The 10,939-nt window shown below is 35.8% G+C and overlaps 1 protein-coding gene across 1 annotated transcript; it reads left to right on the top strand.

Annotated features, from left to right (window-relative positions):
• On the top strand, nucleotides 1-1,317 carry LOC116014181 (defensin-like protein 1). Its single transcript, XM_031254182.1, has 2 exons — nucleotides 1-141; nucleotides 501-1,317. The coding sequence occupies exons 1-2, from the start codon at nucleotides 87-89 to the stop codon at nucleotides 662-664; spliced, it is 219 nt and encodes a 72-aa protein (XP_031110042.1). The 5' UTR covers nucleotides 1-86; the 3' UTR covers nucleotides 665-1,317.
• The last annotated feature ends 9,622 nt before the right edge of the window (nucleotides 1,318-10,939 follow it).

Raw genomic sequence — 10,939 nt, 5'->3', positions numbered from 1 at the left:
CCTAAACCTGCCTAGTTTGCCACAATTAAATACCATTTTGTTTCACCAATACGGAAAAAAATCTTCATATTCACAAGTTTAATAAAATGGAGGCGAAGACTTTTGGGCTCTTCTTTTTGCTGCTCATTGTATTGGCTTCACGTAAGTATTATCGATCTCTGACTCAAACTCTTCATATCTGTGTAAATCATATATATTCATGCATTTTTTTTAGTACTACTGACTCTATTACAATGTAGTATCGGTTCATAGCTACTTTCTCGACCTATTGAAGCACAAGCACAAAGAGTCAACAGTTGTCTCCACTAAGTCTCGAACCCACTCCCATCATCCATGAGGGAGTGTTAATCGGGACACCGGATGTCACTAGACCACAAGGTCTTTGGCGAGTCCAAGTAGTGTTTTTCGTGCTGGAACTAGTATACCTGTCGGAGTATTATATAGGTATTGCTAAGATAAAAGATATATATAATATATATGGGTGCATTGCATGCATGCAGAAAATGGAGGCGTGGAAGGTAGGGTGTGCAGATCGCAGAGTCACCACTACAAGGGTTTATGCTTGCGGGATCACAACTGCGCTATAGTTTGCCGGACCGAAGGTTTCTCCGGCGGAGACTGCGTCGGATTCCGCCGCCGCTGCTTCTGCAGCAAGCGTTGCTAAACATAATAATAAGAAAAATTTGTATTTTTAGTCCTTCAGTTATACCATGGTACAGATTTAGTTCCTGAGTTATGCGTGACCATCTTTAACTCTTGAAAGACCAAATTAGTCACATTATTAAGTGACAAATTGGTGGTAGAAATAGTTCTCGATGGACTAAAATCGTCATTTCGTGCCTAACATAAGCATTAAAGATGATCACGCATATAATTCAGGGCTAAATTTGTACTAGGAATATAACTGAAGAACAAAAAATGTGATTTTACATGATGATGATGATGATGATGATGATGATGATGATGATGCATGTTTAGTTTAATCCTGTCGTTCGGCCTGCTGGTTAATTACGTATTTGTGGCCTGGGCATGCATGAAGAATAAATTTTGATGACGTATTTGTGGCCTGGGCATGCATGAAGAATAAATTTTGATGGCCACCTTTAATTTGATTGCCATCTTACCAATCTTTTAATTTTTTAAGGGGTGGGTGTCATCTTTTGACTTTAAGTTGTCGCGTACTGGTACAGCTTTAATTTGTACCCGGCCTCACTTTTGGTGCTTTCTTAGTTCTGGTACTATATATGCAACTCAATTTCTCCCACTTTATGAACTGCCCCTTTTCATAATAATAATAATAATGCAGTGTCACATTCCTAAATACTTATCTTTTGGTCCAACATTTTCCCTACATTTTGTACTATTTGGGTGTCTAAGCTCGAAAAAAAATAATATTATATTCAATAATACAAATAATATTTAATGTGATACATAGTGATTGATTGTCTATGAACATAAAAAAATAAAAATAAAAAGTATATGAGTATTTATGAAATTTACGGAACTTATTGTAAAACTTGATAGGAAAACGTTTGTAGAGAAAGTTTAAAATTTTGTGGTTGGATTGTGCGATTTTAACTATTTATATTTGTAAGAAAAAAAATGTATAGAAATTATAATTTGATAGAGTCCAAAAAAAATGAAAATAAACAAAAATGAAATAAATAAAAGAGTTTTTTTCAAAATGGTCCCTCGACTATTCTCAAAATGGTCCCTCAACTATTTCTCAATATTTATTAGGCTAACAATAGGTAAATAGACGAAAATGACCTCCATTTTAACATTGATTAGACGGAATATGTAACGGAGAACTGAATAGGGTAAGTTTTTTTGAAAGTCGAGAGACCACATTTGGTGCAAATGAAAGTCGAAATGCAAAATTGAGAATGAGCAATAGTCGATGGACCATTTTGGGAAAAAACTCTATCAATTAATCTTTATATGGGTGGTGCATAAATTTAATTCACCTATATATTTGCTTGCAATGTTAGTATGGTTGTCTTCAGCACATGAAAAAAGGTTGAGTAAGAATAATGATGATAATCTTGTAGATCATGTCTTATATTACTAAATGCTAATTTACTGAGTTCGCACTTGATGAAAGCAATTATTTCACTTAAGCTAAACTATATAAAATATATTTGGCATCTAAGAAATTGAGCCAAACTATTGTTGCTAAGTTACAGAGCACTGACGCCTAGAAGGTGCAAGCTATCATTTTCATACGTCACCACTTGAACCACGGTCTTATATTTGATTAAAAAATCCCCCATTGCGTTATGGAATTCCCTGAAGGACCATTTCGACCATCAATCATCAATTGTCATTCCTCATACACAATTTGACTTACTTAATCTCAAGTTTTATTATTATAAGTCAATAACTTACTATAACTCAATTCTGCATAAAATAGTCTCGCAATTGAAACTCTGCAAACACTCTCTACTTTTCATGCGAGTAACCTTGTACTCCAGTAGCAATATAGAGCAAAGAATTATGAGAAGCATTATAAGCTGATTTCAGTACTCATTGTGGCTGAGGAGTACAAAGCTGAGTAACCCTACGTGCCACACACGAAAGCATTTTAATCGACGAAGAAAGAATCTCACCATGCTAATTCTAGTTTACCCGAAACAAATACTGCGATAAATGATGATAATGAAATGATGAGGTGTTGATGAAGAAATAATTGATATCATGATAATGTTTGAGTGATGTATGAGAATATATTCATGGCCAAGAAGTAAGCTCATGCCTGAAGCATCCAAAAAGTTAGTTCATGTCTGAAGCACCCGAAAAGTTAACTCATGGCAGCAATATTCAAAAAGTTAGTTCATGATTGAAGCATTCAAAAAGTTAATTAATGGGAGCAAAATTCAGAAAGTTGGTTCATGCTTATAACATTTGAAAAGTAAATACATGTGTTACAACCATGGTGGTAGAAGTAGAAAAAGGCGGAGTAAACTCGTGTTGAGTTGAAAAACATAGACACTCATGGCTGGCTGGGTGTTCAAACCTTGAGTGGTCTTCTTGTACTAGTGGATAGTGTAAACCTCCCAGTGTTTGTGGAGAACAGTGAAGTAGGCTGGTTATAGACGAACCTGTAACCCTTTACTCATTCCAATAAGTCTAGAGTTCAAGAAAAAAAAAAGGAGTTTAAATTTATTTTATTCTAAGGCATTGGCATGCACGAGTTATGATTTATAGATATTTCAAAATAATCTTTACTAGTTAGAATAGTTGTTAATAAGCTGCGATCGTACGTACCGATCATGAACCGTAAAAAAATTTTAAAGTATGTGTTCAGTCCCGATTGTCCTAGGAAGTTGGTTATTAGGCACCATACTATTAACCTTGAATTTCCTATTTAATTAAATTAGCCCGTAACAGTGAAAATTTATTTCGAACTTAGTATCGCTATATTTGTAACAGTGAAAATTTATTTCGAACTTAGTATCGCTATATTTCGCGATGTAACGAATTATTTCGAACTTAGTATCGCTATATTTCGCGATGTAACGAAATCGCCCGATTTTAGAATTTAAGGTTAGAATTGAGTTCAGGATAATTTTGGTTTCGAATTTACCCCTACCTAAATTATTTCCTACCATAATTATATCTGTTTTAACCCTTAACAGTCTAGCCAAAGATATTTTTCCTTGAGTTACCACATGAAGTTGACACATGTCACTCTTTCTAGCCACATACTAGTAGTAAATTAATTTAGAATTGATTTAAATAGAGCTTGGTCTTCAATCCACACCCCTTGGCCGAAAAATTGAAGGGAAAAAGAGAGAGAGAGAAACTTCATCTTCATCTTTAAGCTCAAGAGCCTTCATAGCTAAGTTTCTTCATCAAGTCTACGACTATTCGGTAAAATTTCATTTTTATTCAGTTAAAAGCTTTGTTTTCTTCCCTAGAACCTAACTATAGGTTAAAACCTCTTAAAAATTATTGTTATGGTGGTATGTTTTGCCTAGGGATTTTGGTGAAAGAATTGAGTAAAGGTTCAAAGCTATTCTTGCAAAAAGTGCTTCACCCAAGAGGTAAGAAATCCCTTAAGTTGGTTTTGTCACTTAAGATTTAATGATTGATATTTGAAATAGGAATTTATGAGCTTTGTGTTAAAATATATGGATATATGTAAGTGTTAGTAGAATATATAAGTATATAACTAGGTGGGTAGTATATGTTATAGATGTATATATATATATATATTCGGTTCAAGTGATTCATTTATGTGTGTAAAATATTGTAAACAAAAAGAAAATCTTTATATAAATATACATACACACGTGAGGTATATATATATATATGTATAAGTGCCATAAAGGATGAATATGCATATGAATATACATATATGTGTATGTATGTATAAGGAAGAGGTTAAGTTGTATATACATGCTACCTATGAGTAATATGTATAGATGATACATACATGTGTATAAAGTGTGTTTTGTGTTACTAGTATTGTATATGATGAAGTGGTGAGATGTGCAAATGGTTTTGGGAACTATGCTTGAAAAGCCTATGGGCAAATAAAAATGTTTATGAAACTTACGTCGAAGAATGTATGCTATTTTGGTAAATAGGTTGTCAAAAACCATATATTTGAGGAAAATGTCACTATTAGTAAGTAGGTACCTTACTTGAAAGATGAGAAAATGGTATTTGGAAAACCTGCGGGCACTGGAAGTATTTTGAAAATCCATTTTAAACAAAATCACCATCATGGGCTAACGAGGTAGCCAATTTCAAGTATTGGACTCAAATGTGAAATATGCCCAAAAGGAATGATTTAAGAAAGAAAAACTAAAGAAAGGAAAATGTTTTCCAAAACCTTAGTTTCTAAGTAAGTTGAGGAGGACCTTGATTAGCCTACGGGATGAAGCGGGCTTAAATGCCATTTCCCAGTGGTTGTTTACATCGTATGATCAATTCATACTAAAAGGGGCGAAGTCTATTCGCCGAGTATTGTATAACTCATAGGATGAGGTATTCCTATAGGGCTGTGCACACTTAAGGTATAGTTACTCCAAAAGTCCGGGTAGGTGTCGTTTTAACGGACCTGGCTAGGTCAGCTAGGAATCATTTTAATGAACCTATAAGTCTAGGGGATCAGTGTTAGACCGGGGGACGACCACTGAACCTGAGTTCGATGATCCAAGTGGTCAAAGAGGGAGTTAAAAGAATACTCCAAATGCCTCACGCTTGCTAATATGAAACTAAGGAAGATTTAAAAGTAAGAAAGAGTTATTCTGTAACGACACTAAGAAGAAATGATTGTATCCAAAATGAAAGGTTGATATTGGTTCACTAATCTCTTTTTGTGCAAGTCTTCGTTGTTAACTTATTTACAGGTGAAATCTCAACAGATGGGTAAAGTTACAGAACTCTTACATACTTATTTTGAAAAACCTTTGTTGAATTTTGAGTGACCATGGATTTTCTTACTTAGCCGTCGTGCTAACTACACTTCAATGTGTTTTTTTTTAGCAGATGTTGTATAGCGTGGGCTCATGTAGCCCGATGAGCTCTGAGAGCTCATCCGAGTTTGTGTTCCCAATGATGGAGTACAATGATTACGAACAGTTCCTGTTAGGCGATGACCCCTACGCTCCCGGTTACACTCCTGCTCCTCCCTCTCCGACGTATACTCCTCCTCCAGTCTATCCTATCGGACCCGCCTACACTCCTGTTCCCAGTGGACTGCCGAGTTTTCTTGATAGAGTCCAAGCTAGGCATGGATTCTACCCCATTGAAGTGTTAGAGGGGAGCAATCCCCTGGAGTTTGATGTTTTTTTATCCCTACCCGTGGGACCCCAGTCCTCCGGAGTTTTGGGACGAGTGGTCCATGGTAGTCATCCCGTGCCACTTCCCAGATTACCTCACTTGGTTCGCAGGTGAGTGGCACTTGGTATGGGGGACGTACACAGGACCGGTGTACCGTCCTTTAGGATAGATGATGTGTTTTGGGGGAAAGTCTAGAACAACTCCTTTTGTGTGAATATAGCCACAGTAGTATTAGTTTAGCTAGTAAAGTTGTAACCGACATAAACTTCTATGTTTTTGGACCCCATAGGTCAATCCCTGTATATATTTGTAGCTAACCTAGCTACCTTTTGTTTCTTTCTGCTGCAATATATATATAATTATGTCGGGTAGAAAATGTGTGAATCAGATTCCTTCTTTAGCCTGTGCATCTAGAGTGGACTCTTTCTTGATCTGACAGGGTTCAATCTAGGTGTGGCGGTAACTACTCCGGTTGTACAGTATAGCCGGGCCGGGGTGTTACAAGAACCACTATAAAACTCTCTGTCTCTCTATCTTTACTTACCGCTTATAATTTTTGCTTACTGCTCACGTAGAATCTAAAATTTCATCAAGACAAAAATGCGAAAACTAAGTTAAAAAGGGTTATTATATTTTCCGCATGCGCATAACTCTAGAAGCGTTGAATTAACCCTTTGGTTAGTAACGAATCGAAAAGTGTTTTCAAAATCCTACAAGTCTATTCACCCACCCCTATCCTCCTCTAAACTTGTACTTCAACCCATTCGGGACTAACAAAAGTTATTGATCAGAAATACAACTACATCTGCACTCTAAACAGTAGGACCATTGTCCAAAGAATTGACAATTTTGACACCCCACTGATTCTAATTGAACAAGTTTACACATCATTCTCAGAATTTTATCAATGCATGAAAACTTCTAAGGAAATTTGTAAGTTAACTTTTAGTATATCATTATAACAGTATCTATTGTAACCATAAATTTTGAATTATTTATCCTCATTCTCTATTGACAGCAATTGTAGCAATTGTTATTAACAAACTCCAAAAGCAATTTGTCTCAACAACGAATGAAAAAAAGATCAATGACATCATTGTTGTGGATGAAAAGTAAGTACCCAACTCTATTACTCTTACTAAATTAAATATAAATTAGTAGCTACAACAAAATAACACATCTGCATTGCTTTAATTTAGAATCAAATGTCTACAATGCCTTTATTCAACAAAAAAAAATAATTTATTCATTATCAAAAATTTAAAAAAGAGATATAATTTCATTGGTTATATTATTTTTATTTTCTACAATGCAAAGATTCTTTACCTTCAAAATCATTAATTAATTATATTCACTACATTGTCTATTGTCTTATTTTTAAACTATCCTTTAATTAAATATTAAAGTTATAAAACAAAATAGGCTCAAGTGCCATTCCGCACCATGAACCAATCGTGATTCTTCATGCCACACCCTCACCTTGAATAACTGCTGATTCGATGCATTAACCGCAAAATTTTTGTCGCCTAGCCTACTTTGCAGGTTACCCTTATGCCTTGATGACATGGAGCTGGTCACAATCTGATGTGGAGCTTTATTTTTATTTTTTCCTCCAAAATTGAAGTATTAATAGTGCATAGTTGTCTCCCTTTCGCAAAATACAAAGATTGAAGCTCAACCACTGTTCGGCGCATCAGCCGACGGAAATACGCACTCCGACAGGGTCAACGACGTCATCCTCATCGACGCAAATACGCACTGATATCCAAGGAATTAGTAAGCGTACAAGATGTCATCCTCATCAAATTCATCCCGAGTGAGAGTAAACATGGATTACGAGCCTAGTGTTTATTGTAATTGTGGGTTGAAAGCTCATATTTGCACAAGTAGAGACTCGGGAAAGCAATTCTTCGGGTGTCAAAGATGGAAGGTAGGGATTTATTGAATTTTCGAATGATTTATGATTTTTCAATTTTTTAAAATTACAGGATTTAGGGTTTGTGTTCACATTTGGGGTTTCAAGAGGTTTGACTTTTGTAGTTGTTGTTTTTAGGATGGAAATGGTTGTGGCTTCTTCTTTTGGAATGATCACAGTGCAAGGAGTGGTGAAGGTGAGAATGAAGACCTAAAGAAGCTCGTGATGTCTTTGAAGTGTGAAATAAAAGACGTGAGGGAACTAATTGTAAATGACTATAGTGGTATGAAAAAAGAAAACGAAGTGTTGAGGCTAAAGTGTGTTGTTTTCTTGATTGTAATTGTGGTACTTGTAACTAAAATATGTATGTAAATGCAATTTGGCATTGTAATGAAAATGCAATTTGGCAGTTTACATTTTGCATATTGGTAGTGTGTTTGATTGTTTGGCAGTGGGTGTTTGATTGTCAATGTGTGTTTGATTGGCAGTGGTACATTTGAGCCAAATTTTAATTGTTTGGCAGTGGTAGTGTCTAGCTCATTATTTTTCTATCAACAGTTTGAACATAGAGCATTGCTCTGTTTTTTTTTTTTTTTTTTTTTTTTACATAAGCCTAAACAGTTTTCATCATTCACAAAGCCTTAATCATTCACAAAGTTTCAAAGTAGCCAAAAATCATTCACATTCAACCTGAAGAGTTTCAAGCATTAATCATTCAAAATACATTGACTTCAAACTAAACTCCATGAACCATACATTCAAAATACTAGTCTAGCCATTGACATTCACAACCTAGCTACAGTCAGTAACCATACATTCACATTCACTGCTGGGCTTAATCAACACAAAATGACCTAATGACTACAATAGCCCCTTTACATTCAAAATACATTGACTTCAAACTAAACTCCATGAAGCTTCAAACTGTTCACTGTTGTGTGCAATCTACAAATAGAAAACAACCATTACTATCAACAACCATTACTATCATAATCCAACACTGTTAAAACAACCATTAAATTAAACTGTTAGGTTAATTTAATTACCTGACAGTCCAATTGTGATTCCTTGAGATGATATTGGCTCTGATCCTCTTCCTCTACTAGCATTGCCTCCTCTTCCTCTAATAGCACTGCATCCTCTTCCTCTAACAGTAGTAGAAGTACCAACTTGTTGTCCTTGTTCAATTGATAGGGTAGGACAGAACCTTTTGTTGTGCCCCTTTCCTTTGCACTATTGACATGTCATTATTCTTCCTTTCCTTGACAGCTTACGAACCTCTACACTTAATTTGTTTTTGTCCTTATTCTTTTCATCATCTTCCAACTTTCTCTTTTTCTTGGGCCTGCCAGTCATCTTCCTTGGAATTGGAGCATGTATCTCATCTCCTGAAGTTCTTGGCCAAAACTGTTCTCCATTCATTGGTTGTATTACATGGTCATAGGTCTTCATATACATCTCCTTGCTGTACCATCCATGGATATACTGATCAGGCTGGTGCCCCTTGTGAAATATGGCACAAATTGAATGAGGACATGGCAAACCAATCAACTGCCACTGTCTACAAGAACATGATTGCAACTCCAAATTGATCTTGAACTGAAATCTGCCCTTTTTCACCTCATATCCATCAGTTCCATTAAACACAACTTCCCAATCTGCACTCCCAATGATGTTTTCATTCAACTTCTTAATCACATTTATGCCATAATTCCCAGTCCATCTTTCAGCAAGTGATTTCTTCTTGGCAATCCTATTCATGACTGCAACTCTTATGTCTTCTAGCATTGGGATAATATTCTTAGTCCTTGCATTCAACAAGGTCTTGTTGAATGCCTCACTCAAATTGTTATCAACCAAATCACATTTAATTTCTTCCTTGAAAAAGGCTTTGCACCAGAATTACATTGGATACTTGTTCAAATCTTGTAGTGCTGCAGCATCCACCTTCTCTAAATCTTTCAGCCTATCTGCAAGCAATGCTTGATTGGGAGTCTTTGCAATATGCCAGAAAAGACCCTTTAGAACCTTACCCCTGTGACTCTTACTCTAGTTGGCATGCACATGCCTTGCACAGTTTCTCTGCTCCACACCAGGGAATACCTCTTGTATGATGTTTGATAACCCCTGCAAATTCAAATGGAAGTTAATCATAACAACATAAATGTGCAGTAACAGATTTAAAGAATCAATTCAATAGTGATTTACCTTTTGCTGATCACTCATTAGAGTCCATTGACTAGTATCCACAATCTCCAAGTCTGCCTTCAAAAGTTCAAGAAACCCTCTCCATGAAGAGCTGTTTTCAATATCCACTACAGCCCATGCTATTGGGTACATCTGATTATTGGCATCTCTACCCACAGCACTTAGAATTTCACCATTCAATTTCCCTTTCAAAAAGCAGCCATCTAATCCAATAAACCTCCTACAACCCCCTAAGAAACTCTTCTTCATTGCAAAAAAACAAACATAATCCTCTCAAACACTATTGGAGAATTTTCCACAGTTCTATTGGTTTTAATCTTAATAGTAGATCCTGGATTTGAATTCAAGCACTCCTGAGCATAATCCCTTAGCCTCTTGAACTGACTCTCATAACCAATATCCAGCTTTTTTAGAATCCCAGTAATTGCCCTTCTACACATGCTAACAGCCACATTGATATTCAACTCAGATTTTATATCTCTGCTCAACTCAGAATATCCAATGGTTGGATTTTGCCTCACCTTTTCTTCAAATTTCCATTCCAACCACATTTGACTAACTATCCCTAAGGTGAATTGAGTGTTACATTTATGGTCTAACATAATTGCTTTAACTTGAAAACACTTAGTTCTCTCTTCCCACCCTGCACTAACATGAAATTCACATCTCTTTCCAAGGCATTCCACCCTAACATATTTTAATCCATTTTTTTCCAAAACAAATCTCTCTTTGTGTGTACAGCATAACTTATCATAGCAAGTTTGAAATTTACATTATCATCAAAATACATACCAAGTTCAAGAAATGGTGGATCAGCTTTAGGGTTATACCTTGGGTACTTAGAATTGTATTTTGATTGCACCCCATCCCCTTCTTCATTCTCCAAAGCATCTTTAACTATTGGTGGATCTTGTGAATCATAATATAGAGAATCTACATCATCTTCTAAAGGATTTTCACCTACTGCCACAGACTGTGGAATAGGTTCCTCATCTACCCTTATTTTCCTTATGCTCTTGTCCC

The sequence above is a fragment of the Ipomoea triloba genome, chromosome 3 (genome assembly GCF_003576645.1).
Source record: "Ipomoea triloba cultivar NCNSP0323 chromosome 3, ASM357664v1".
NCBI lineage: Eukaryota > Viridiplantae > Streptophyta > Magnoliopsida > Solanales > Convolvulaceae > Ipomoea > Ipomoea triloba.
The sequence above is the reverse complement of the archived record's forward strand: the minus strand, read 5'-3'. Positions and strand labels throughout refer to the sequence as shown.

Excerpts from the sequence above, each read along its gene's own strand:
- LOC116014181 (XM_031254182.1), top strand. The coding sequence starts at position 87 with ATGGAGGCGAAGACTTTTGGGCTCTTCTTTTTGCTGCTCATTGTATTG. Across the intron at positions 142-500 it reads GCTCATTGTATTGGCTTCAC|AAAATGGAGGCGTGGAAGGT; the intron begins GTAAGTATTATC and ends GCATGCATGCAG.